General features: G+C 53.5%; 2 protein-coding genes across 2 annotated transcripts; both read left to right on the top strand.

The window, feature by feature from the left end:
* Positions 1-1,243: 1,243 nt before the first annotated feature.
* LOC118538448 (keratin, type II cytoskeletal 75) lies at positions 1,244-11,430 on the top strand. The gene is made up of 9 exons (XM_036096410.2): positions 1,244-1,828; positions 2,367-2,581; positions 3,550-3,610; positions 3,970-4,065; positions 4,905-5,069; positions 6,932-7,057; positions 7,200-7,420; positions 8,797-8,831; positions 10,730-11,430. Exons 1-9 carry the CDS (start codon positions 1,331-1,333, stop codon positions 10,966-10,968), a joined length of 1,656 nt encoding a protein of 551 aa, XP_035952303.1. The 5' UTR covers positions 1,244-1,330; the 3' UTR covers positions 10,969-11,430.
* Positions 11,431-13,115: 1,685 nt separating this feature from the next.
* On the top strand, positions 13,116-26,461 carry LOC118538437 (keratin, type II cytoskeletal 5-like). The gene is given in 10 exon segments (XM_036096395.2): positions 13,116-13,533; positions 13,536-13,594; positions 15,410-15,618; positions 18,116-18,176; positions 18,975-19,070; positions 21,075-21,239; positions 22,000-22,125; positions 22,588-22,808; positions 23,410-23,444; positions 24,687-26,461. Coding segments are annotated over 10 exon segments (1,593 nt in total). The 3' UTR covers positions 24,890-26,461.
* The last annotated feature ends 1,017 nt before the right edge of the window (positions 26,462-27,478 follow it).

Here is a 27,478-nt window from a genome sequence, read left to right as displayed (position 1 = left end):
TCAGTGTCCACTGACGGGGATGTAGGGCTCAGTCCACAAGACTAACAGGGAAAACAAGACAAATGTCTTGGGCGCCCTCCATTCTCCCGATGAAGACTGAAAGCCAGGGATCCCCGGCCTTCAGCCAGAGTGGCCAGTCTGGGAAGCTTTTGGAATAAGGCAACCTCAGACAGAGCTGGGAGGCAGTTTATGGTACACCACCTTTGTATAAATTAATGAACTTCAATTCTGTCTTCCTACTAGGACCACAAGCCTGTTATTAAAGAAAAAGAACGTGTATGTTGCTCCTTTCAAATCCCCACCGGCCTTGCCATGGGAAGGACACGCGGCGGGCTCTTCGCTCATATGTGCTTGATGGCACCAGAGGGAGCGGAGACTCGACAAATGTTTCGTCAGCATTCACGTGTCCTAGGCATTGCAACAGTTGTTTTCCCACATGAATCCTCATCACAAACCCCACTTTACAGACACCCAAACTGAGGCTGGGGGAAGGTTCGCGACTGGTGCAGGGTCTCACGACTAGTAAGTGGTGGGGCTGGGACTCAAACCCATCCTCCCGCACTCATAACTTCCCTCCGCAGCAGACAGAGGGGCTGGTCCCGAGAGTCCCATAACGGAGCAGACAGGACGTACGTGTGCGTATGCGCGTGTGTGTGCGCACGCCCTCCTGTTCCAGGAAATCAGGTGTGACCTACACGATAGAGAAGGAAGCTTTGAGGAAAACAAAGGGGCAATCAAAACTGGGTGGTGTCCTGAGAAAGATGAATGTGGAGCGGGATTTTTAGGACCTGGAAGGACAGCGTGGGGCAGGGGACACAGCGGGCACTTGCTGAGAAAAAGCTCAGGAGCAGGAAGCACAGCCGGGGAAGAGGAAGGCCTGGGAAACAGGGAATCGCGGGCACTTGTTTTGACACACGATGTTTGCACAGGAGGGAGTGGGTCCCAGGCCTAAGAAAGCGGTTTAGAAACAAGGCAGTGTTTTTAGAGCCCATTAGGAGATGCATGATTAGGACATGACTGAAAGCAATTAGCGTGCTTCTCATTCGTCTGCTGATCAAGTTGCGACTGGAAAGGAGTTTCCACGTGGGGGAGGGATGCCAGGGAACCAACCAGTGGCCTTGACACTGTCTCGGAGGGGCGCTGAGCATGAGCTCAGGGCTGGCGAATGCCTGGGGGATGCCATCAGAGGCCTCCCTCGGCCGCGCCCCGCCCCTCCCGCAGGCCCATAAAAGCCAAGGCGGCCCAGGGCTCCCCAGGTGCCCCGTCTTCTCCATCCCCTGGCGCACGCGCCCGCGTCAGGAGCTCTCCTCGCCAGCCTCGCTCAGCCACCATGTCCAGGCAGTCCAGCATCACTTTCCAGACCGGCAGCCGCAGGAGCTTCAGCACGGCCTCGGCCACCACCCCAGCGGCCGGCCGCTCCCGCTTCAGCTCCGTCTCCGTGGCCCGCTCCACAGGAGGCGGTGCGGGGCTGGGCAGGATGAGCAGCGCTGGGGCGGGCTTCGGGAGCCGCAGCCTCTACAACCTGGGGGGCACCAGGCGGGTCTCCATCGGGGGGTGCGGCGGCAGCTTCCGAAGTGGCTTTGGTGGCAGGGCCAGCAGCGGGTTCGGGGTCAGCAGTGGATTTGGCTATGGGGGCACAGGCGGAGGAGGCTACGGGGCCTCGGGCTTCCCCGTGTGCCCCCCTGGAGGCATCCAAGAGGTCACTGTCAACCAGAGTCTCCTGACTCCCCTCAACCTGCAAATCGACCCCACCATCCAGCGAGTGCGGAAAGAGGAGCGGGAGCAGATCAAGACCCTCAACAACAAGTTTGCCTCATTCATCGACAAGGTGAGCTGGGGGGCTGCATGTGCGCCATTGGGGTCGGGTGGCAGGAACTCTTGGAGAGGCCCCCTGCATGGACAGGGAGCAGGGATGCAACAGCCTCCCTGTGGAAAAACGCATCCACTCAACAAGTACCTCGCAAGTGGGGCCAGATGGCCCCACAGGACCTTGTGGAAATTTCCCTCATCCTCCCTGCGAGACACGCAGTTGGTTCAGCCAACACAGAGGGAAGAATGAAGTTGTTCCCCACAGGAGGAGTTTCCACTGAGCAAACTAGCCTCACCCAGAGCAGGTGTTGTCAAGACACTCAACCCAAGAGTAGAGTCTCCCCCTAGAGACCTCCAAGCCCACCACACCAGTTCTAGGGAAGCCTCAGAGAACGGTGACGTAGCGTCGAGGGCTTTCTCATTCTGATTTGGGTTGTCAATTATATAGCTGACAGATGGTTATCAGGTGAAAGGTGGATTTTTCTTCTCTCCCTTATTAGTTGGAGTGTCTGTCTCTGCCCCCCAATATCTCAAGATTTCGTTCTCCCTCCCACCAGGTGAGGTTCCTGGAGCAGCAGAACAAGGTCTTAGAGACCAAGTGGGAGCTCCTTCAGGAGCAGGGCTCCAAGACGGTGAGGCAGAACCTGGAGCCTTTCTTTGACACCTATATCAATGACCTCCGCCGGCAGCTGGACAGCGTTACCACAGAGAGGGGCAGGCTGGACGCTGAGTTGAGGAACATGCAGGACGTCGTGGAAGATTTCAAAGTTAGGTAAGGGGAAGACGGGCTTCTGGTCACACAATCGTCCCAGGACTCCTTTTTATAAGGACCAGCGAAGTGCAAAGCAGCAAATACCAGTGGCAGCAGGGAGGTTTGGAACTTGAAATCATCATCCCATGATCTGAAGATAGCATGGTGTAGGGTAACAAAGGGACTCTCATCTCACACATCACTATTAACAAGTAGCCTAGTCTAATCTGTCCACATGACCGCAAAGGGATGTCTGCATCATCTAAAATAACATGGCTACTCTGGAAAGCATAATACCATTTCACAGCCAGGATATTCTTTTACTCTGCTGGCACGGGCCCTATTATTGAGCTGGTACATTCCCAGTGTAAGCGAGGCAATCCTCCTCGGGGAGGCAAAATTTGGCCATCATCCAGGCTGCAGTAGGTGAGGTATCCAACAAAAAGGGATAGTCCCCTCCCCCCAATCCCATAGCTGCTTTACCCTTGGTTTCTGAGTTAGAGCTGCTCTTATTTACTAAAAGCATGCTGATCATACACACAGCTGCTCTGAGTTTCAGTGAAAATACATCAAAATCTACTAGGAACCATTTCCTTCCTGAACAAGCAAAATTGGCCCCACAGTTCCAGCAGCCACTTGAGGCCGCAACGTTTGTGAAAGATTGCAATTGTGCATCTCTAATAAGATGGAGTCATAAGTACATATTGCTATTCCCATAAGTTCCATGCTCACCTTCTAGTCTTACAAGAGGAAGAGGAAGAAGAAGAAGAAGAAAAAAAAAAAACTTCTGGCAGAAGAAATGATTCCCCTTTTATAGAGGGAGAAATAGAGGTTAAGTGAATCACCCCAAGTCACACACAGGTCAGTGGAAGAGCTAGAAAGGATTTGAGGTCTCTTAACTCTTGCTACACCAGAAACGCTCCTCAGCCAGGGAAGAGTTCAGCTGCACGCTTGCTCAACAGCACGCCCCCTCTCCTCTGTGCTTACAGGTACGAGGACGAAATTAACAAGCGCACCACTGCCGAGAATGAGTTTGTGGCCCTGAAGAAGGTGGGTGGAAATGTCTCTCAAAGGAGAAGATTCGAAACTGAATCTTGGAGTATGCAGTGACTCGACTCTTGGGACTCCCAAGAAATGGCACATAACCCTTGAGAGTATCTGGAGAGCTCAAATCTGCCAAAATGCTCCCTCTGTATTTATGGACCCCTGACCCTGCTAGGGTTTCTGTTAGCTCAGGGGACTCAAGCCCCCAGTTCTCTGTAATCACCCACCCCAACCCCAAGCCCCAGACTCAGAGTTTGCTGAAATCTAACCTGGAAGGGCTAGGGAGGAGTCAGTCTGTCCAACTTCTTCTGGACTCACTGCTTGGGGCTGGGGTCTCAGAGGAGCATCCTGTGCTGTTGTTCTAGGATGTGGATTCGGCCTACATGAACAAGGTGGAACTGGAGGCCAAGGTCAACTCTCTGACTGATGAGATCAACTTCTTCCGGATGCTCTTTGAGGCCGTAAGAGCCTGCAGATGTTTTTGTCCCTCCTAGGTCTGGAGCCTGGAAAGAAAAGGATGCTGCAGAGAATGTCATCTACATGGGGCCTCCATCCAGCATCTTGCCCCAGAGGCTCAAAGTTGGGGCTTGGGTGGTCACGGGCACCTGGGAAAACTCCTTGAAATCTTGCCACAGTAAACCCTACTCCTGCTCTGAGGCTCTCCCCCCGCCCCGCCGCCCCACAGCACAGCAAGCAGGCAGTGCTGATTCTCGAATCCCAGGGCCTTGGGTAGCATTCCCAAGGAAACGAGACACACCTCTCCCTCTCCCCTTCCAGAAAAGCTCAGAAAAGGCAAGTTGCCCCTCAGCTCGTTGGTCAGGGTGCTCCTTGCCCTCTGAAGATGCCTCATTCTGGGCACTGCCACTGTGAAGGCAGAGACCTGGGTCTTTGAAGGGGAGAGAGAAGTAGAGAGTGATGAAGTCACACTGTACAGGGAGAAGCAGGGTCCCCAAACTCACTGTATCCTGAAGGAACCTTTTATGCTGGCATATGAATCAACATATGTCATAGTCAACTCAATATAATTTGGACCAGAGAACATTGACCCACTCTTTATACTCAGGGAAAACACACAGGTGGGGATCTTGAGAAGCTATACTGGGAGACACACACCCATCGCACTGATCTGTGACCCAGAAACTTCTCAGGGCTCAGCATGAGAGTCCCTAAATGGCTTCAAGTGCCCAGAGAAGGGCTGGAAGAGTCCCTGCTAGGGATGATCTAGACAGGTAGTCAGTCGCGTGATTTCGAGAACCTTTCTTTTTATGCCTTGGTGACGCTGAGTTTTCTGGTTCCACAGGAGCTGTCCCAGATGCAGAGCCATGTCAGCGACACGTCCGTGGTGTTGTCCATGGACAACAACCGCAGCCTGGACCTGGACAGCATCATCGCCGAGGTCAAGGCCCAGTATGAGGACATCGCCAACCATAGCCGGGCCGAGGCCGAGTCCTGGTACCAGACCAAGGTGAGCGTGGACACCTCTATGATAGGTTCCAAAACCAGTGTTATCTGAAGCCCCGAATAATCATTTAACTCTTAGCCACAAGCATCAGGAATACGTGAGCATTTCTGTCTCTTTCAACATGGCCAAAGTGTCTGGTGCTATGAAAAATCAACTTGAAATGGGTGTAGAAACCCAACCATACACACTAACATGTGATCAAGCAATGTTGGGTGCTCAGGACAGCCCTCGTCCCCATATCACTTATGATCTGGTTGGGCCTGGGTGAGACTCCGTAACAACGGAGGACTAGTCATACAGCTATTTCTAGATGGCTTATTTATTCAACACCTATGTGTCAAGCAGGGTTACAGATTTGTAAATAAATAAACTGTTTATTTTTGGTCTGAGAGACCAGGAAGTAAATGGAGGGGTCGTGGAAGGGAAAAGACCATGTTAATAAAAAGCTTCCAAGAACAGGTGGGTCTTCCTTCCATTTGGAAGCATCCAGGGACAATAGATTGCCAAGGATGGGGGAGGTATTTAAGGCTGAACAAGCAGTCCTGTGGGGGCTGGAAGGCAGAAATGAGCACTTTGCCAAGCAAAAGACTCTATATCAAGAAGAGGGGGGTTGGGATGACAATGGAGAGCTACTGTCCAAAGTCACAGATGGCCAGAAGAAGGTTTGGCATTGGAGGGTGTAGTAGACTGGATAGTCCAATCCATGAGATCAGCTCCCTACCCAGGGCAGACCTATCTCAGGGCCAGCTGCTCACCTACATGTGGCTTCCATCCTTCACCCTGCTGTGTGCACTGCCTTGGTCCCTACCACTGCAACACGGTAGGAAGGAAGAGGATGTCAGGGGCCAGGGGTGCACAATGCAGAGGCACGCCCCCTGCAGAGGCAGAGGCAGATGGTAAGTGGAGGTGAGATGCGCCTAAGTTGAAATTTACAGTGGTTGAAATTTACAGTGAACCATTCCTTTTGTAGGCAGGGCCTCTTGTTCCCTTAAACCATGTGTATCTAGAAATGGAGGAGCTGGGCCACTCAGCACTTTCAAAGCCAGCCAGATCTTCACTTGGTCAGGGGCTCTTCTTCCCTGGGAAAGGTGTGGGCAGGAGACAGGGGTGTTTGTTTCTCCTAAATGAGTACATCCTGGATATGCACCACTGGGCAGAGAGCTCCCTCAGATGGGGGATTTTGTTACAAAGTCTTCAGAACTGTGACCCCTCCAGCCTGGCTCCATCTAACACCAATTCTCTGCACCTCTCCCCTGCTCCCCCAACACTGAGGTCTGGAGGGCTACCAAAATTCATGGTCACGTGGGTCTGGATGTATGCCCCATGACCGGGATCCCCAAAGGACACTGACCAAGTCACGTTGTCACTCCTAGAGCTCACCATGCTCCTCCCTGCCCCAGGGTCTTCACACAGGCTGTCTCCCCTGTCTGGAATGTTCTCTCCCCACCCAGCCTATCACTTAGGTCACTCCTTCACATCCTTCAGCATGCAGCTCGAGCACCTCTATCTCTGGAAGGGCTTCCCCGACCCCCACCCCACAACTCCATATCTGGTCAGATTCCTTTGTTACTCTACCCATTCATTTCCTAAGGGGCACTCATCCCAGTTTGGAACTATAAATTCAATAATATTTCATTAACATCTATCTTCCCCAATAAACTGTAAGCAGGGGTCTGATGATGCTCTCTGTGATACTCCCAGAGCCTAGCATGTGCCTGGCAAGTAGATGTGCCTAAGAAATACCACCCAAATGAATGAGCGAGGGAGTGTGTGAATCATCAGTGAATGTGTGGGCCAGGCTGTGCACACGCAGAGTACACAGCCCAGGCGTTTGATGAGGGGACTGACTGCTCTAATTCCATCAGTACGAGGAGCTGCAGGTCACAGCCGGCCGGCACGGGGATGATCTCCGAAACACCAAGCAAGAGATCTCTGAGATGAACCGGGTGATCCAGAGGCTGAGAGCCGAGATCGACAGCGTCAAGAAGCAGGTAGGGTTTTGGCAGGGCCAAGAGCTCCTTGCACACTCATTTCTCCCGGGTCATTCCACCATGCTTCCAGGACTCCTGCCCAAGACACGCCGCACCTCCAGGGGCTGTCAGTAAGGCTCGTGGCCTCCTCTTTTTTTTATAGTGTTCCAGCCTGCAAACGGCCATCGCTGACGCAGAACAGCGTGGAGAGCTGGCCCTCAAGGATGCACGGGCCAAGCTAGTGGACCTGGAGGAGGCCCTGCAGAAGGCCAAGCAGGACATGGCCCGGCTGCTTCGCGAGTACCAGGAGCTCATGAATGTCAAGCTGGCCCTGGATGTGGAGATCGCCACCTACCGCAAGCTGCTGGAGGGCGAGGAGTGCAGGTGGGGACAGATTGGGGGGACAGACGCAATTATCCATTGCAGCTAAGCAAGCATTCCTAAGGTCTCAGGTTGCTGCAGCCCCCTCCTCTCCTGGAAAAGGGAGCAAAAATAGAACTGGGCTATGAGGGAAAAAAACAAAAACAACAGGTGCAATTTTTGGGGGGGCCAGTAAATCATTATCAAATGCCCTTATTTGAAGTACAACTGCTTTTCGTACCCCATAGAAATCTAGGATCTGATCAGGTCCTAAGTAATCAAATTCTATCAGCAATTGGGTTATGTGGCAGGTCTGGATATATGGTATGAAAGGCTCTGGGCTGAGAATAAACTGTCCCAGGATCTGGGCAGACAGGCCTACCACTAACTAACTACGCAACCTCAGGAAAGTCAGTATCCTTTCTCTGGTCCTCAAATTCTTCAGTGATGGAATAAAGAGGCCAAATCATCTGATCCCCGAAGCTCAGTAGGAGCTTTGTGTTATGCCGATTACCAGCTATGTGACCCAGGGCAAATTACTTTACCTTTCTGTTCCTCACCTGTGAAATGAAGATACATACCATGCTTTCTATCCCATATGTTATTAAGAGGGTTAAAATAAGGGAATACACATGAAGTTCTTAGAACAATGCACGATACACAAGTGTTTGAAAAATGCCAGCGATCGTTCAGTTTAGTGGCCAAAGATACGGGCTTTGGAGCCAAAGGAGTCTGGCTTCAAATCTTGCTTTGTGATCATGGGCAAGTTAATTAACCTCTCTGAGCTTCAGTTTCCCCATCCATCAAACCTACTTAACGGGGTCATGGAGAGAATTAAGTGGCCTAATGTAGGTAACAGGTACGTAGTCCTTTTTCACGTTCTAAGTCCGTGTTTATGAATGAAGGCCAGTTCTGTCCTAGCATGCGAAAGCAAAATTACTCCTCTTGCTACAATAACAGGTTGATTATTGTTATTGTTATGTTTATGACTCAGACTCCTCTCCACACCTCTAATCACCCCAGCACTGCCCCATGCATGACAACAGTCCATTGTTGAAAGAGAAATCTTCTTGTTCCTTAAAGGAGCCCTCCCTTCTCAACTGACCCTAGTGTACGATTAGCTTTAATTTTCTCCAGGAGTCTACCTAGTTTGAACCAAAAAAATGTATTTCTGAGATTACAGGTTTTCCTCCTAGGAACCTCAAACTCCGCATTATGCCATTCATTAGATTATTATTTTTAATACTACTAGTATTTAAATAATTTCAACCTCCACTACTGCTGCAATAAAAATAATAAAGGGTTTTTTTAATGTGCTTAATTGCAAAAATGTGATTTCAAATGCCCACGAGCTGCTGGACATAATAGTAACGTTCCTTCTGCCCCCTCCCCCCGATCAGGCTGAGCGGAGAGGGCGTTTCTCCAGTTAACATCTGTGAGTATGACATCCTCTGTGTCAGTTGGTGTGCATGTGGTTGGGGCAGGGGAGGTGGCATTGTGCGGGAGGGCAGAGGGCATGCATGAGGCATCGGAGGGGACCTCACGGATAGGGTTCATTTTGAGGTTTGAGGTCTCGAATTCGTTAAAAGGAGAGCCACAGTAGGAGTCTTTTTTTTTTTTTTTTAGGAGAGAGTCTTTAATGTCCCAATTCTTACCTCTTTGCAAGGGACAGAGCACCACAGAGGGGCTGAGAGGAGTTTGCTGTGACCCTTCTGCATGGGTTTAGAAGACCCACAGTTTCCACCCACCCCCCCGGGATCCCACATCTTTCTCTCAGGGGTGCGAGTCTAGTTCAGACATGAGCATTCACTGCGGACAGGATTTATAAAACCCTGGTGTGCCCTCAGTCTTCGGAGGGAGTCTCCACGCTGGGCCCAAGGGCATGGCCAGGAAGGCCACCCCTTCCTGAACAGCGTGGGGAGAAGCCCTGCCGCTCTGTTTTACTCTGCAGAGTATAACAGCAGAAGGCTACCCGGGTTTTTCAAGGCAGAGAGAGCACAGGGGCAGGTGGGCGTAGCTGCTCGGGAACAGGAGAGGCGTTAGCAAGCTGGCGCAGCCCCGTGCTGCTAAGGGCAGAAGTCACTCTCAGAGCTCACTGCTGGCGTCGTGAGGCCGACAGGGATAACTTTTATAGCTTGCATCCTACAAGTGAGTTTGGTTTTCTTGATGCGAGATTCACAAAACCGATGATTATACTAACCGATGATTCTAGAAGGCAGAGCCCTCTGAACTACCCAGCTGTCCTCCTTCGCTGATATCCTTGTCTAGCGGCCCCCAAGACCCTCAAAGCTAGTTTTGGGGATGGCTGCCATAACCTGTGAAGTTCCCTTTCTTTTGAAAGCGCCTGAAAGTCCGTGTTTGTTATCTAGGGCTGCCACATTGCAGTACCACAAACTGGGGGGCTTCAAACCAGAGAAATGAACTGTCTCACACTTCTGGAGAGCTCTTGGTGCTCCCTGCCCTGCATCCTGCCAATCTCTGGCTCTGTGATCACATGGCCCTTTCCCTATGTGTCTGTCTTCATGTGGATGCCTTTCCTCTTCTTATAAGGACACGAGTCCTATTGGGTAGGGCCCTCCCTAATGATTTTATCTTAACTGGATTCCATCTACAAGATCCCATTGCCAAATAAGGTTACATTCGCAGGTATTAGAGGTGAGGACTTCAACATATTTTTTTAGAGGACACAATTCATTCTGTAACAGTCCATTTTTATTTCAGTTTCCCTTCTGAAGAGCCCAGTGTAGGGTACTGGATGTTGAAGGTGATGGGTGGTTATAAAAGTTAGGAAAAGAGCAGGTGCAGAGGGGGAGAATGGGAGCAGAGTTGGCTGGCCAATAGGTCATCTGTCACTTGGTCTAGCAAGATTACTCCAGCCCCACTCTGGGATTCAGGGTGCAGAGGCTGGGGACACCGAGGGAAGTGCATACGTGCCCCCCCCCAGAAGAAAGAGAGACACCAGAGCCAGGTCCACAGAGGGAGATGGGGACAGAGTGGCAGGGAGTGTGATGGGATCAAAGGGAAAGGCACGTGGACCAGAATCGCTTCCTGGAGGCCAGAAATCTCCATTAAGTTCTGGAAGGAAAAGCGAGGCGCCCAGTGGCAGAGAGGAGGCAGGAAGCCATTCCAGACGGGGAGCGTGCCCGGCATTACGGCCCAGGGAAAACCAGGCTCTGAGCATAGGCTAGAGCTGTCACTGAGTAGGTGGGGAAGCTGGAAGGATGCAAACAGCTGCCTGACCAGACAACCCATCCCCACCCCACGGACTTCGGGGCACAGGCCCTGACACTGCAGGTGCCCTGGGTTCTGACCCTGTGTCCTGTCTTCCGGCAGCTGTGGTCACCTCCACCGTTTCCAGTGGCTACGGCGGTGGCAGCAGCATTGGAGGCGGAAGCCTTGGTCTCGGCGGGGGCAGCGGCTACTCCTTCACCACCAGCACTGGGCACAGCCTGGGTGCGGGCCTGGGCAGCTCCAGCTTCAGCGCCAGTAGCAGCCGGGGCCTCGGGGGCAGTGGCTCTGGTGTCAAGTTTGTCTCCACCACATCCTCCAGCCGGAAGAGCTACAAGCATTAAGTGCAGCCAGCCCGCTCCCCGACCTCTGCCCTGAAGCCTGCCCGCTTGCTGACCTGGCCTGTCTACACTCGCAGACAGGATACCTGGGTCCTTCTCCTTCTCCCCTGGCCCACCTGTGCTGCCGGGAAGGAAGCCTGGCGTCCTGGCTAAACCCCATTCCCCAGCTTAAGCCAGCCTCCGCCCTCCTGACAGTCCCCAGAGTGCTCCCCCACCCTCTCTGTGCCGATGCCCACCCTCTTTCAAGATTCACATTGGGCTTATCTTGCAGAGACCCTCCCTTCAGCTCTTCCTTCTTCCTCCCCACCTTCCGGATGCAGAGATGGGAAGTGGATGTTTTCCAGGCCGTCTCAATGCCAGGTTGGCAGCCCCCCCATCTCACGGTGCTCATAAGCTGCCTGCTGGGAGTGTGGGCTCTCTCTCTTCCCTCCCTGGGATGCGTCTATTAAATGCATGTGTAATGTGTTTGGTGTCCAGCCCTCTGTTTGGCATGGTGATGCAGCACAGAATGATCCTCCTCTTCTCCGAGCCACAAAGAGTGCCCAGAGTACATCAGATCTTCCCTGCTTCCAGAATGAAGAATGCTGGGCTGGGGAGATGGGAGGGATGAAGGGGGGCAGACTGCCAGCCAGACTCCATCCTGGTGTTTCTGCCCACTTCATCCTGCCTCTTGTTGGGATGTGTTCTTTGAGAAGCCCAAGCCCCTGGGCAGCTCTGTCTGTCCTCCCGACTCTCTATGTCATTCAGGGCGATACCATCCCCTCCCAAACCCTAACTGTTTTCTGAAGACACTGACGTAGGGTGGGCGGCCCAACCCTCCTCCAGCAAAGGGGCTGATTGTTCCCTGACAGCTTCAAACTTGCAGACCTGAACAGAGAAATAACAGGCCAGGAGAGGAGTTAAAAGTCAGCCCTGGGGGCAATGCTTTCACCAAGCAGAGCCACTGAGACCCATAATTGCAGGTGGCAGTGAGGCATCCAGGAAGCTCCCACATTCCTGAGTTTACAGTCTCTGGAACCCCTCCCCATAAGGTCTGAGCCTGGCATCACCCGGAGTGGGGACCGCCCATGTGGACTTTGAGGAAGTGCGCTCAGGGCTCAGGACCATGCTCGGAACTGGTGGGAGCCAAGAACCAGGAATCTGAACCACAACAAACCAGGATGCTGTGCAGGAAGCTAGGTGGCAGGAGGGGAGAGGCCATGAACCGAGAGAAGATGAGTGTAAAACCAGGGGCTAAAGTCAGGAAGGGTTGGGAGGGAGGGCAGGAAGGAGAGAAATGACACCGAGGGTAATCTTTAAATGTTCCTGGTCCCCAGGGATGAGAGGAGTAGAGGGGATAGAAATTTGGAGAGAAATCCTGAGTCTGCCTCCCTCAGATAAGCCACCTTTCCTCCAACCAACGTCAGGTGCAAAGATCCTGTGGTCAGACCACTGCGCCCTAACATCAGCCCAGTACTCACTAGCCATGTGACCGCGGCCAAGTCTCACAACGACTCTATGCCTCAATAGCTTCATGAGCAAAACAAGAATAGTAATAGCTACCCCGTGGTGTTGCGTGAAGACTAAATGTGAAGACCGGTGTAAAGCAGCCATGCTTATTGTAGCTGCTCAATAAACGTTGGCAACTATTACTCTCATCCTCACCCTCACAAAGTTATTATGAGAATCGAATGACATAATGCTTGCAGCTGACCTGCCACATGGTCTGGCACAGACTGAGTCCTCAGTAAACGGGGTTTCTCTTCTTTTCCCAGCGACAGGAAGGGCATGATCCAGTGCTTGGGTTCAGAGTCCAAGACCTGGGAATCCAAAGAGAGGAACAGTTGAGAAACAGTGGGAGTGCCTGCCTTGTGAGCCTGAGAACCTGGGCGGGCGGGGGGCTCAGGACCCAGGCCTGCCCCGGGCCCAAATCCCCAGGCCTGGTCCTGCCCTGGGTAGGGTGTTCCCTGTGATGATTAGGGGGCAGAAAGACGGGCGCTGGCCAGACATGCCATTGAGATGAACTCAACAGAGTGGTCTTTCATCTTCTCCTGCCAAGCCCAGTTCTTGGAAGGGATAAAAGTCAAGGAGAGTCTGGGACAGCTAGACTTGGAAGGCTCCTCATCCCTTTGACACTTGCGCCCCTCCTTTAACTGGCACCGGCTCCCACCATGACCCAACGATCTTCTGTCACCATCAAGTCAGGAGGCACTCAGAACTTCAGTGCTTCTTCGGCCAGCCTCCTCCCAGGCTGCCAGCCTAGCTTCAGCTCTGTCTCTGTGTCCCAGGGCGGGAAGAGCTTTGGGGGCAGCTTTGGGGGTAGCTTCGGGACCAGGAGCCTCCACAGCTTTGGGGGTAGCAAGAGAATCTCCATCAGTGGAGGCTATCGCTGCAGCCGGGCCGGGGGTGGGGGCGCCAGCTATGGGCTGGGTCTCGGAGGCATGGGCTACAGAGCCGGGGGAGCCTTCGGGGGGTACGGATTTGGAGGCGGGATGATGTCTGGCTCTGGGGGCATGCAGGAGGTCACTGTCAACCAAAGCCTCCTGACCCCCCTCCACCTGGAGATTGATCCCTCCCTCCAGCGGGTGCGAAAGAGGAAAAGGAGCAGATCAAGACCCTCAACAACAAGTTTGCCTCCTTCATTGACAAGGTGAGAGGCAAGTGGAGTCCCCACCAGGAAAGCAGCAGGAACCCGGGGTATCTCTGCTTTCTGTGCTTTTCTGAGGTCAAGTGGGACTTGCCTAGGACCTGCGATCCTGGGGGCTGGGAAGACTGCTGACCCAGCGAAGAAGGAAGCAGTTTCCCACCTTGTTGAGGTGGGAGCAGAAAAATGTTCATCTCCACACTCCAGAGCTGTCTGACCTACTGAAAGGCCATTGCTCTTTTGGTGGATAGGGAATGTGTACTGGGCTTAAAGTTAGACAGCAAAAAGGGATCATGCTGGGGTCACCTTTCCCTACAGTTAACAGGGACAAGTCCTCCTGTGGTGACCTCCCTGGTGACTTGGGTATGGTGGGGAAGCTGAGTGGTTGGTGAGGGGCCGGCTTTCCCACTTTTCTTCTGGCGAGAGCTGAGCTGTGACATCAGCCCTGAGTGCGCCCTGCAGGAAGGCCTGTACTCCTAAGGATTTCCCCAGGTCCGGGGAAAGAAGCTATTCTATTTTGTTCTACCAGTGGTTCACACCTGAGCTGGTTGCTTTGTCTGGGAAGAACCAGTTCAAGGAACCTGGCTTGTTCAGGCTCCATATATGGGACCTGGATGGAAGAGTGCTGGACTCTTCCAACCCAGACTCTAGTGCTAGGAGAACATCCCCTAACTTCTTGGGCCTCGGTTGGGTTGGACAGACAGACTCTAAGGTGACTCTGCAGGTCTAACAGGCTATGGAATGCCTCATCCTAGAGTCCCAAATCTTCCAATGCACCAATCTAACCCCGGGGACTGTTGAGCCAGGGGTTCTTCCATTTAATCACCCGTGTCACCCCACTTGGCCTTGTATTTGCACCAACAGATGTGAGGTTTCCAGCAGACTGGCTCTGGGGGGAACAGGCAGGCCCTCCTTTGCTTGGTTCCTCTGGAGGGGGATGTGGGGAAAAGGGGATGTGATAGGGAGGGACTTGGGGTCAGGATTGCCCTCCTTCTGACAACAGAGAAAAAAGGTGGGAAGGGCAAGAGGGGCATTCGTTAAAGGCCCTCTGGAGGCACACTGCCATCTCCAAGATTTTGGAGGCTCCTTTGTTCCTTCATTCTGAGGCTGTGTGTCACTCCACGGACTCCCAAAGGAAGGACTTTGTGTAAGGAGAAAGGTTTCACATATTCCCAAGGCTGCCTCCCAGACGGAGGAGCAGGTAGATGAGTGCAATTCAAGCAAACCAGACTAGTAGCACAAGGCCACAGGGGACCTGAGAGAGCAGAAGCGGCTTGCCCAAGCCACACAGCTGGCCGGCGACATGGCTGGCATTGTGCCCAGGTCCCCCAACGTGACTTTAGAGTGACCCATTTCGGCGTTCCTGGACTGCATGGGCAACTGAGTTCAGATTCTAGATCTAGAGAAATCACATAGGAAAGAAAATGGACAGACTAAATTTTCTGCCAGGAACTTCCTGCCCATTTAATGGGAATCGAAATCCCTCCCAGTAAGGTGATGGTGGAGTGATTTCCTTCAGCTACCGCACATCAGTGTGGTTTGGTGGATGCAGACGGTTTCCGGCCCCTCTGGTCCTGGTCCTCCTTACTTCTCCCACCTCCACACCAAGCCACCGCCTGTCTCCCAGGCCCATTGCACCCACATTTGGGTGGCTAGCTACGTTGCAGGATCCTTCCAGGGTGAGGATGAGGAGGAGCCTGCCACCTGGACTCCAAGCTCCTGGAGGGCCTCCGTGCACTGTTGGGGGGCCCTATGTCGCAGAGCTCTCCGGGAGGCTGCTACGGGGCAGCCCTCACAGTCTCTCCCCTCTGGCCGGGGCAGGTGCGGTTCCTGGAGCAGCAGAACAAGGTCCTGGAGACCAAATGGAGCCTCCTGCAGGAGCATAAAACCACCAGGGCCAACATCGAGCCCATGTTTGAAGCCTACATCAGCAGCCTGAGGCGGCAGCTGGACTGGCTGGGTGGCAAGCGGACGCGGCTGGAGACGGAGTTGAAGAACATGCAGGACGTGGTGGAAGACTTCAAGAACAAGTGAGCAGACGCTCAGCCGGATGCCCCGAGGGTCCTGGGGAGGCCCCGCTCTCTGCAAGAGTCCAGTCCAGTGAGGCAGTAGGACGCACCCTCAGGGCAGCGAGGCAGAATCAGAAAAAGAACTGGGGCCCTGTGGCCAAGAATGTTGAGGCTTTGGGGAGGGGTGGGGCTGGAGATGGTGATGACCGGCGCGGGCACAAAGAGCGGGGTTTGCACGACCACCGTATGAACTCTGCAGATGGGGACAGCAGGCTCGGAGACAGGCACTGACTTAGCCAGTGTTGTGCAGGTGGCAACTCATGAGTTAAGAATGAAACCCATAGACCCTCGCTCTCACATTTGTTCAACTCAGCCCCATTGCTAACTTACACGACGTGCGCACACACCCCAGCCCTGGCCAAGGCCGGGAACAAAGCAAAAGGAGACAGATTTGCTGCCTTCTCCATGGAACCACACACACACACACACACACACACACACACAGCCCACTAAACATGACGGCATGCTCGTGCCTATGGATTCAAGCAGCTTCTTATTTTTATTGTTTTAATTTATTTCTAATGCTCTTGGTCCAAACAAAATAAGTGACTTGATGAGGAGTTTCGGTTATAGTTGTATAATGTAATGAGAATTCAGGTCTGAGTTGAGTTTAAATGGTAGCCACCACCCACCTGTGGCTGTTCAAATTTAAATTAATTACAGTTAAATAAAACTTAAATTTTAGCTCCTCAGTCACACCAGCCACACTTCAAGTGCTCAGTTGCCACATGTGGATAATGGGTCCCCAGAGTGGCTGCAGATAGAGCATTTCCATCATCATAGGAAGTTCTCTTGGACAGCACTATAGGATCTAAAGTCAGTGGATTTAGAATCTTGGCTCAACTACTTACTAACTGAATGACCTCTGACTCTCTGAACCCTAGTTCCTTTGTCTGTTAAAGGGGATATTAATAGTGCCCACCTCGTAGGGGTTGGGAATATCATATCAAAACTTGCATGTGAAATACTTGGTAGGGTGTCCAGTGCCCGGCATATAGTAAGTTGTTAATAAATGTTAGCTATTTTTATTATAAGGATGATTAGGTGTGTAGTGATGCAGACACAGGCAAGAGAAACAAGTGCAGATGGATAATTTATAACATGTATGCAACATGAAGTAACAGTGTTTCAGTCCAAGAAGGCTTCCTGGAGGAGGAGACTAAAGCTCAAGGTGGAGAAAGAAAGAGGCACAGGGGAGGACTATGGGGGATTTGTTGAAGAGTGTCTCCTGGTTAATGGACAGTGATGTTCCTGTGACAGGGCCCCTAAGAGGCCCATACAGGGGCAGGGACTGTGAGCTGGAAAACACAGAAGGTGAGGACAGTTGCATGGAGTTAGGTGAAGAGAAGATGTTCAGATTTCATTAAAAGGCAGCATGAGGAAGCAATAAGGAAAATGACATCCACTCTGGAGAAGGCATAGCGCTGAACATTCAGTGGCAGGAAAGAGCTTTTCTCAGATCCTACTGGACAGTGGAAGCAACGTAAAAGCGAAGCGATCCCACATACACTTAGTGTGGGGGAGTACTTGTGGTTTTAAAAAAATAACAAGCCATTCAGAGATGAGAGAGAGCCTCTGAGAGGTTAAGTGACCTGCCCCAGGTTACTCAGCTGGGAGATGGAAGAGACAAAGCCCAAACCCCAGCTGCCCAGAGCTGCTAAGAGGGTGGGGCTCACTGACGCTTAGGAGGGCTGGGGAGGAAATGGGTTACCTAGAGCAGAGGGGAAGCTTCCTTCCCAGAGCTCAGTGAGCAAGAGGGTACCTCCACGTGCCCCTGGGGTGGGGGGCAGGAGGGGAGAGGGGCTGCTGTCTATGGGCAAATTGAAAAATGAGAAGCCTGGGCGGGTGGGGGAGGGAGGGCCCCTATTAGCTTGAGGACTGCTCCCTCTCCGTGGTTCAGTCCAGCTAAGCAAGGCAACGTGAGGGTGCCACAGGGTGCAGGAGCCAGCCAAGGCCTGGGGCTGTCTGCCTTGGGCCAGACTACTCCTCCGTTCCTCCCTTCTGTTTGGCTTAGGGCAATACCAGGGGGTAAAAAGGGAAGCCTGCTGACCCCTTTATGGAAACGTCAGCACTCTACAGAGCAAAGCCTCAAGAAAGACAACCTCAGGAGGAATGAGGGGTGGTTCTGCTTTACTGTTGTTTGGGGCTTGAGTTGTATTTGGACAGAAGTGGTTGTGTGATTGACTTGGGGTGGGGACACGTGTGTAGTGGGAGAGCTATGCTCCAGTAGCTCACTCTCCATGGCTGTTCTGGAGACCCACACCGCCTACCCACCTACAGCCCTCCTGTTAGACCTCACTCCCAGAACCCTGCTCCTAACACCCATCCACTTTTCTGTATTGTTTTATGATCGGCATACAATATGATACTCGTTTCAAGCGTACAACATACTGATTCCATATTTTTACATATTACAAAATGATCACCTTGACAACCCCCTTCTTGATCCTTCCCGCAGGTATGAAGAAGAAATCAACAGGCGCACAGTGGTGGAGAATGAGTTTGTGGTGCTCAAGAAGGTGAGGGGACAGAGCTGCTCCCTCCTGGCTCCCAGGCCCAAGGCGTCCCTTCTGGCAGTAACACCCTGAAACCAGCGGCCTCGCAACTTTTAATACATGTAGCTAATCTTTGAAGCAGGTTTTACTTTACAAGTGAGAAAACTCAGGTTCAGGCAGGTTAAGTAAGTGACCCAACGTTACCCAGAAAATCAGAAGTGAGTCAGGATCCGGGACTCCAGAATCCCCGCTATAAATCACGACACCAGCCCCTCCCCATGTGGAGTCCCTGCAGGGAGAAACAAGCAAAATGGGCCCTGGGCTGAGCTAAGGCTCCAGGACATCAAGTCAGGCTCAGGAGGACAGGGGCAGGACAGGGATCGGCTCCATGGAGTGGTGGGCCTTCCTGCTCAGCAGGGGCAGGCAGAGGGAGGGGAGACCAGCTGGCGGAGGGAGAACGGAATCGGAATAGAGGTGTGTGCAATGTAGAAAGGGGCTGAGAGTGTGAGGAGGAGGGCCTGGGGAGAGTCTGGGAGAGCCCAGAGGCAGCCGAGGCCCACAGGCCCAGGATGGGATTGACCTCACCACATGCATGTGACCTAAGATCTGTCCATGTGGCACCAGCTGGGGAGCGGGTGAGCATTCCCTGAGAGCCCTGGTCCCCACATAGTCTTCGCCATCCTGCAAGTTCCACTCCAGAGCCTGGAACAAAGAAACGCCCTCAGCCCTGGGCGCTGACGTTCTCCAGCCTAACTCCCAGCCAGAGGGGCTGGCTGCCCCACCAAGAATGGGCCTCAGAGTGACAGCATGTTCTGTGCCCAGGACGTGGATGCTGCCTACATGAACAAGGTGGAGCTGGAGGCCAAGGTGAATGCCTTAATGGATGAAATCAACTTCCTGAGAGCTTTCTACGATGCGGTAAGCAGTGTCAGGGGCTGGGGGCCTGGGCTGGGTACACAGGCCCCCGGCTCCTTCCCTCGTCTCTTCTCTGCTCCCCACCCCGTCCCCAGGTTGGAATTCATGGAGCAGATGCTGTTTTCCTTACCGAGGAACAAAACGAGGCTCCCTAGAGCAGCTGGGGGGTCAGGCAAGAAATTCAACCTTGACCACTTGGACCACGCATGTGCTGGTGGTCAGACAAAAAAACTGCCTGTTGATGAATTGCACGTGCTTTCCCGAGACGTAGCTGAGCATCCTGGCTCACCCAGCCCAGCTCAAATTTACCAGCTACTCTTCCTAGAGAGGCTGCAGAATGATGCAATTTCACAAACCAAGCAGCAATTAGTGAGCCCTCAGGTGCTTCTAGAAGCACCCGGCACAAATACCTGGCTCTCCTGAAGACAGGTATCATCGTGCACTTCCGTATGCCAGACACTGTCTTCGGGGCTGCCAGGGCAGTGCTGAGCAGACACAACAAAGCCCCTAAGTTCTTGGAGCTTCTATTACAGTGGAGAAGACAGGTGGCACAGGGAGGATTGAATAACTACACCATTTCAGGCATAGTAGGGCGGATGGAGAGAAACAAGGAACGGTGGCAGGCAGGAGGTGGGTGATACCTGATGAGAAACGGGAAGAACTGAGGATCCAGGAATGCCAGGAGGAGGTCAAGGTGGCTGGAGGCGAGCGAGTGAGGTAGAGTGGTTGAGATGGGGTGCGGGGTGCACTGTGTGCCCCCAAGTAGGCCTGGTAAGGACAGGTGATATGCCCGTGCACTGCGTATGTTTGGTGCCCAACAGAAGTGGGTCATGTTCCGGGAGCAGGAGCATGGGCTCCATGGCTTTGGACAGGGGCAGTGACCACCCTGCTGCCCACATAGGGCAAAAAAGACATCATTTTCCTCTGCTTGTTCACTGCGATGCTGACAGTTGCAAGCATGTGGACTGAGACCAACCCCCCCCTCAAGTTAGGTCAGCTACCAGGAAAACTATGTGGGAAAAACATTGCAAAACAACAACAAAATAATAATTGCTTGAAGCAGCAAATGCATGAACCAATTATTAATAAACAAAGGAGAGGAATATTTTTTACTAGATTTGTGCTGTGGACCAGGGATTCTCAAATTTGAAAGTGCACCAGAATCTTCTAGACCGCTTGTCAAAACACCAGTTCTGACTCAGTGAATCTAGGGTAGGAGCCAAAATGTTGCATTTCAAGCAAGTTCCCAGGTGATGCTGCTACTGCTGGTCTCAGGATCCCATCTTGGGAACCGCCACCTTAGATGATTCTGGAAAGTGATCATTAACAAATTAATTGTGGTTTACTGTTTCAAAAACTGTGTTATGTAGACATGAATTGATTTAATCCTGGCAGAAAGCGTGTGAAACAGTGCTAGGACCAGCCCCTCTGAGACTCAGAGAAGTGATCTAACCCTCTTGGCAGATTCTAGACTCGAATGCTTTGTTCCGGTGCCCTTTCTGCGGTCTCGAGCTGATTTCCATTTCCCATCCCTGAGGAGCAGGGAGGAGCCACGTTGGGCAACAGGACTGAGACCGAGCAGAGCTTTCTGGCTCCTTCTGACTCAGTTTTCGGTCACAAGAGGATTTCTTTGTTTGGTGTGAAAGGCTGTGTTTTCTCAGAACATGAGCCAGCCCGGCACTGACAGGTCCCCACAAGGTGCGCTCCCTTGACAGTGGGAGTAACTTCTGGAGGAGGCCAGCTGGAGTTCCCCGTGTGGCTTCTCCCTGCGCGCAGATGAGGTGACGGTCAAGCCCGAGTGTAAACTCAGTGACCTCCCTAATGTCCTTCCCAGCCCTTCGGGTCTATCAAGGTGCTGCACCCCAACAGTGCAAGTGAGGTCCTCGGTGCCATGGTCTGTTTCTCGGGCCTGGACACTGTCTCCCAACACACACACACACACACACACACACACACACACACACACACACACCCTGCTTCAGCTCTTCCGTTTGGGCCCCCTCACAGGAGCTGGCTCAGCTTCAGGCCCAGATCTCCGACACGTCCGTGGTGCTGTCCATGGACAACAACCGCAAGCCGGACCTGGACAGCATCATCTCTGAGGTCAAGGCCCAGTACGAGGACATCGCCAACCGCAGCCGGGCTGAGGCCGAGTCCCGGTACCAGACCAAGGTGAGGCGTCAAGGTCAAGTCCAGGAAACAATCTTAGAGCACTGGGATTTCAAAGGCAAATTAGGTAAGAGCTTATTCTGTCAGGTGTCCCAGTCTGATGGGTCAAAGGGATGAATTCAGCCTGGGGCTTACCCTCTATCGGGAGCACCCCTCGGGCAGCACCATCAGGACCTGGGGGAGCAACCAGATGAAGGCAGGAGGTGGTCAATCCTCTGTGAGGGGGAGGATGGACACATCTCCAATGCCCGATAGAAGCCAACAAGGGACAGCTGGACAGCACCAGCCAGCAGGAGCCAGAGAGGGAAGGGAGGAACAAGAGCAAGTCTCAGCCTCCTGGGTCCAGGGAAGGGAGGTGCAGCCGGTGGTGGCCAAGGGGCTGGGAGCAAAGTCTCGACATGGGCCACACAATGAGATTTTCCAGGTTAGAGAGCAAACACTCTGAGCGGGGGAGCCACAAATATGAAAAAGCTTAAAAATCAGAGACTGACAGGCACCCCGTGTGCTGCTGAGCTTGTGAGGATAAGATTCCTGATGTGGAGGGGGAAGGATGAGAGACCAGACACAGGATGGGTCCAGCTGTGGGGTGGGGCCTGCAGGCATGGAGAGCGAGGGGCAGAGCCAAGAGACAGTGCAGATGGAATCTGATGGAAAGCAGCAGTGGGGGCAAAGGGAGGCACTTCCAAGCAGCACCCTGGAAGCCTGTTGGGCCCTGGGAAGCCACGGCCATCTCGCCTCTGGCCTGACCATCCCCTTCCCCCAGTACGAGGAGCTGCAGCGGTCTGCCGGCCGGCATGGGGATGACCTCCGCACCACCAAGATGGAGATCTCCGAGCTGAACCGCATGATGCAGAGACTGCGCTCCGAGATTGATAACCTGAAGAAGCAGGTAAGGCTGAGCTCCCAGCAGACATCCCATAGATGCCCCTGCCCACCGGCAGACCTGGGCCTGGTCCCAACTCGGCCCCTGCAGAGAGAAGCCTCCCCCGATGAGTGACCGTCCAGGAATGTAACTGTGCAGTCTCCCGCCCCACCAGGGGGGTGGGGACCTTCTTTCTGAGATCTGCCCAACAGCTGCTCCTCAAGGGAAGGGTCTGTCCTCCGGGGGCATACAAGGCAAAACTATGCAGAGAAGCGCGGCATCGGAAAGGACTCTCCCAAAATCATTTTCTCCGTTATGGCTAAATTATCCAAGAAGGACAGCAATTAATCTTATTTTTAAAGATAATAAGCTCCAACCTCCTTTGCTTGAAATGCATTTCAGGAAATTCTCCCATATTTTTAACCTTAAACACACATCTTACTGCATTCTCTGTGGGCGACCTCACAAACTCCTTTTTACCCCCGGCAGAGCGCCACGCTCCAGAACGCCATTGCGGATGCCGAGCAGCGCGGGGAGCTGGCCCTCAAGGACGCCAAGCACAAGCTGGCCGAGCTGGAGGACGCTCTGCAGAAGGCCAAGCGGGACATGGCCTGGCAGCTGCGCAAGTACCAGGAGCTCATGAACGTCAAGCTGGCCCTGGACATCGAGATCGCCACCTACCGCAAGCTGCTGGAGGGCGAGGAGTGCAGGTGGGGGGCCTTCCCCGACCATGGCTGCTCAAGTACCATGGCTCCCACCATGGCTCAAACAGATGCCACTAGAGCACCCACGCCACAGACACCAAGAGCCCCCGAATGTCAGGCCCCAGATAGAAATTCCAAAGCCGGAAACAAGGTTAAGATGCAGCTGCTCCCCAGAGACGCCCTGCAGTCTCAGCCTCTCCCATCGTTGCTGCTAGACCTGGGGCAGAGGGTCAGGGTGACAATGTCAGGCAGAGGTGACCCATGACTATCTGGAAGGCCATAAGCAGGGCCATTCCTGCCCAGCCCCCAGGCCACACTGGGGATGGGCCTCAGGGGCTCCATGTTTGCCCAGAGATGCCTACAGTCTGAATGTCCCTCTCCACCTAGTGAACACACATCCCTCTCCCCGTTTCTCTATGTATTTTGATTTGGTCTCTCTTCTAGATTGCCCCCCGCAGATTCATATTAGCTAGATGAACAAAAGGCTTGCTAAGCACAGGCCTGGCACGCCGTAAGCGCTCTGTGCTGATGGCTGCAAATACAAGAGCCCAGGGCTCTTCAACTTCTCAGCAAATGAAATGTCTCTTTCTCTCCACCCCCGCAACAGACTCACTGGGGAAGGCGTCGGATCCGTGAACATCTGTGAGTAAATGTCTTGGGAAAATAGAAAAGTGGGCATCAAAACAGAAGCACTAGCATCACTAAGAAGGAGTTGGTGATAGATATGGCCAGGGATGTCATTAAGACCCTCCTAAGGGCTCTGTGGAGACCCCCTCTTCTTTGGCCTTTCCTTTCTGTGGACTCAAGAGAGACTTGTGGTGAGACCTCACCACCCAGGGCCAGTCCCGGTGGGGTCCCTTGTCCACAGGAAGGACTCCACTCTGGCCCCCAGAGGACCCCAGTCACAGGACAGGACAACACGCAGAGTGATGGGTCTGCAGCCTGAACGCGATTCCTTAGCTAGTTCTGGCAGGATTCAAACTTACACAACTAACAAGAGGCTAGTAAACTGGTTAAAAGGAAAGAATCATATCTAGAATTAAAGCAAATTAATGAAACAAGTCGAGCATGGCTTGGCCTCAGCTCACAGAGGGGAGAGCAGGAATGACCCCACAGGGTAAGGGACGTTCAGGGAGCGGCGACTCCTGGGCATGAGAAGGAGAGTCTCCTTAGTCCCCTGGTGGCTCAGAGCACATGAGGAAGGCCAGAAACCCAGGATGGGGGAGAGCTTGAAACCAGTTGATAAAAGGAACAAGAATGCTTCAGCTGGAGAACTGGACAGAGAGGGGAGGTCAACGAGGCATCTTCAAACGTTTGACAGGCTGTGGGGAGCTGCGTCCCACGGTAGTGAGCTCCCCCTCACTGAACGTGTTTGGGCGGCTACTATAAACCATTGCCTTACGGTGAGGTGATTGCAACTGGGGGAGGTTCACCCGGATGGCCTTCGGGCCTCTTCCAGCATGGGAGCCTACGCTCCTGCCCAGGACACGAGACCTCATGCCCCGTCCGGTATGAGAACCCTGTGCAGCTGAGGAACGGACACGGCAGGTGTGACCCCGGGCTTGGCCCTTGATGTCTCTGCACCTCCATTTTCCCTCTGGGAAGTGGAGGTGGTCCTAGTAATGGTGTCCTCTCAGGTCTGTTGAGATCAACATGGTCACAGCTGTGAAAGAGCTTTGGAGAGCGCGATGGACTATATAGACGCTCACGCTGGGGCGGCGGATCCATGCCCACCCTCTCTGACCCTGGCCCCTGGCCCCAGGAGATTCCTGTTCCCTGAGGAAGCCCTGAGGGAGGGAGCCCTCCTGGGCCTAGAGCCAGGGAGGGGGGCTCCCGGGGACCCGGAGGAGCCTGCTAGCGGTGCCCTGTGCCTTCTCTCCACAGCCGTGGTCTCCTCCAGCGGGGGCACAGGCTACAGCTCGGCCGGCGGCCTCTGCCTGGCCGGAGGCGGCGGCTACAGCGGCAGCCTGGGCTACGGCTCCGGGGGCGGCTTCAGTTCTACCAGCAGCCGCAGCATGGGCGGCAGCAGCTCCAGCATGCGCGTCATCTCCAAGACGGCGTCCACCAAGAAGAGTTACAGGAGCTAAAGGGCCCGCCCGCCTGGGCTGCCGCCCCCCTCAGGCTCCGCCCGATCCCCAGCCCTAAGGCCTGCCGCTTTGCTGATGCCCCATGCGCAAAATCAACAATAGGAGGCGTGGGGAGTGGCCTGTGGGTTCTAAGTTCACCTTGTCCATCCCTCGGCCTCCAGACGGGTCCCCACAGAGGTACCCCCCCTTGCTTCTTATCCCAGAGCCCTCCAGGGTCCCCAGGCATCCACTCCAACTAACGCCCACTCAACTGCTCTGCGCCAAGACCTGGGCTAGGACTTAGCCCATCAGCAGCTTCCAGAGCAGGGGTGCAGTAGGGTCTTCCTCTTCCCACCGGAGCCAGATCCACGGCACCCACCGTCCTTTATGGGAGAGGGGGGAGCTTAGAATTGACCTTGGTGCCCCCAAAGAAGTTGCGTGTAGTCTAGGCCAGAGTTCCCATGCGTGGGCTCTCTCGCTGCAAACAGGACCCTTTCCTGCAGGCCCCCTCCGACCAGGGAAGGCTGCCAACCCGACGGGCATGTTGTGTCCTCACTTCCTTCCGTCTTGCCCCCTGCCAGGCCCCCAGCCACTTCCCCTGACAACTCCCACCAACAGAATATTGGAATAAGAAATCAACACCCTTCAAAATATGACCAAGTCGCTTATTCATACTAGAATAGAATGATTTTATCAAGAACACAAAAATTCTCCATGGCCTGGGGCTACATTCCATGATAGTTCATAGCTGAATTCCTTTCAAATCTGCCTCATTTAAGCCAATATTAGATTTAGCGTCCCACACAGAACCGCCCTGCTGCTGAGTGGGAGGGAGGCAGGCTCAGGCCATGCGTGGGAAGGAGGCCGGGCAGCAGAGGCACCAGGAAAAGGAGCCCAGTCAGACTGTTAGAATGGCCCTGGGAGAATCCTCCCGCAGAACAATCCTCCAGGCTCAGGAGTCTTTCTCCTTGCTCTGTGGTAGCCATGTCTCTTTTCTGGAAAGTTCTCTTTCCTTCTTACCTTGCTCTTTCCCCCCTCCCTCCTTGTTCTCCTCCGCCGTCACCACCCTGTGTGTCTCCTCTCTCCACCCCGCCCCCTTTGCTCCTTCACTTCTCTCTTTTCTTCCTCTCCCACTCATCCGTTTGGCAATATATCCCCTGCTCCCTCTCTCCTGATCTTTCTTTTTCTATCTCCCTGTCTCTGACATGTCTGCAGTGCGGCTTTGTCTGTGCCCCAGGCCTGGCTAGAACTGACACTCTTAAGACAGTCCACCAAACCCCCTGCCCCACAGGGAAAGCCTAAGAGGGCAGACTCAGGAGACAGGCAGTCCTTCCTCCAGCATCTTTCCTCACTCTCAGAGGATGCTTGTTCGGCCTGGGAAGGGAGCAGAGGTAGAGGAGTGGTGGAAGAGGGGAGCCGTGTAGGCACAGACCTGCCATGCATTCAAGACCAAAATGCATTCCAAAGGCCAGCAGGGCCTGGCTGCCAGTTGTGGACATGAAGACAGGAGAGATATGAAGTCAGAAAAAAGGTCACCCTGCTCTGATCGTCTCAAACCCTCCTGAACTGCCTGCTCCACATGCCTGCCTATTTCCTGATATCGCTTCAATAAAGTGTCACTGAGCTCTCTAGGTCTTAGTAGAGTCCGTGTCTTCTCTCACATTCAGAGGGCGGCCTTGGAACCGGTGTTCTCTGGAAGCAGGTGCCTTCCGCCCACAACAGATCCAGCCAACCATCCTACTCGCTGACCCCCAGCTCTGGTCCCAAGCTCCCGGGGACCCAACATGTCATTGCACCATGCTCTGGCCTTGGAGTGGTGAGGGGTACTCTGCGGTCTGGCTTCTTACTGTCACCACCCCCTCTAACACCGTCTCCTAGGCCCACTTCTGTGATGCTTAACCCAAGACGGAATGGGAATCCCCCTCTCCTGCCATCATGCAACAAGACCCACCCCACCTCCCCTCTGCCTCCCACCATTGCCCATGGCCTCCTGTGACAGCCCTGACCCGCCCAAGCCCCAATTTCCCTCCCCAGCATTCTAGGACCCAAAGTCAAGACTAAGAAGAAGGGGACAGTGAAACAGAACAGTTAGACCGAGAGTGTGGAGCTCCAGGCTCCTAATCTTCAGGTGGATCACAGAAGACATAGTGCATATCGGCAGGAGACCCCCATTCTCAACCAAGCTTCTCTCCATCAGAGCGGCAGAGCACGGTGACGACAGGAAGAATAGGATCGAATCCCAGCCTACCACAGATGCGCTGCGTGGTTCGGGGTACTTAATTAATCACTCTGCTCCTTACGTTCTTCATCTGGAAAGCAGAAACTACATCATGGTGCCATCATGCAATTAAGTGAGATCGTGGGTGTAGAGCTTGACGTGGTCCCAGCACTCAGTAAACGCCCAATAAATGTTATTATTATTATTATTATTATTATTATTATTATTATTATCATTGGCTTAATTGTGACCTGGGAAAAAAGCCAGTATGGCAGGGAAAGACAGTCGGCAACTGCAGAGGTCTCATGGATAGAACTGATGGAAAGGGAGAGGGAAGGGAATTAGGGACGGTGGGTATTTCAAGCATCTCCAAAGAGCTGTGACCTGGGTGC

Source organism: Halichoerus grypus, chromosome 6 (genome assembly GCF_964656455.1).
Source record: "Halichoerus grypus chromosome 6, mHalGry1.hap1.1, whole genome shotgun sequence".
Classification (NCBI taxonomy): domain Eukaryota; kingdom Metazoa; phylum Chordata; class Mammalia; order Carnivora; family Phocidae; genus Halichoerus; species Halichoerus grypus.
The sequence above is the reverse complement of the archived record's forward strand: the minus strand, read 5'-3'. Positions and strand labels throughout refer to the sequence as shown.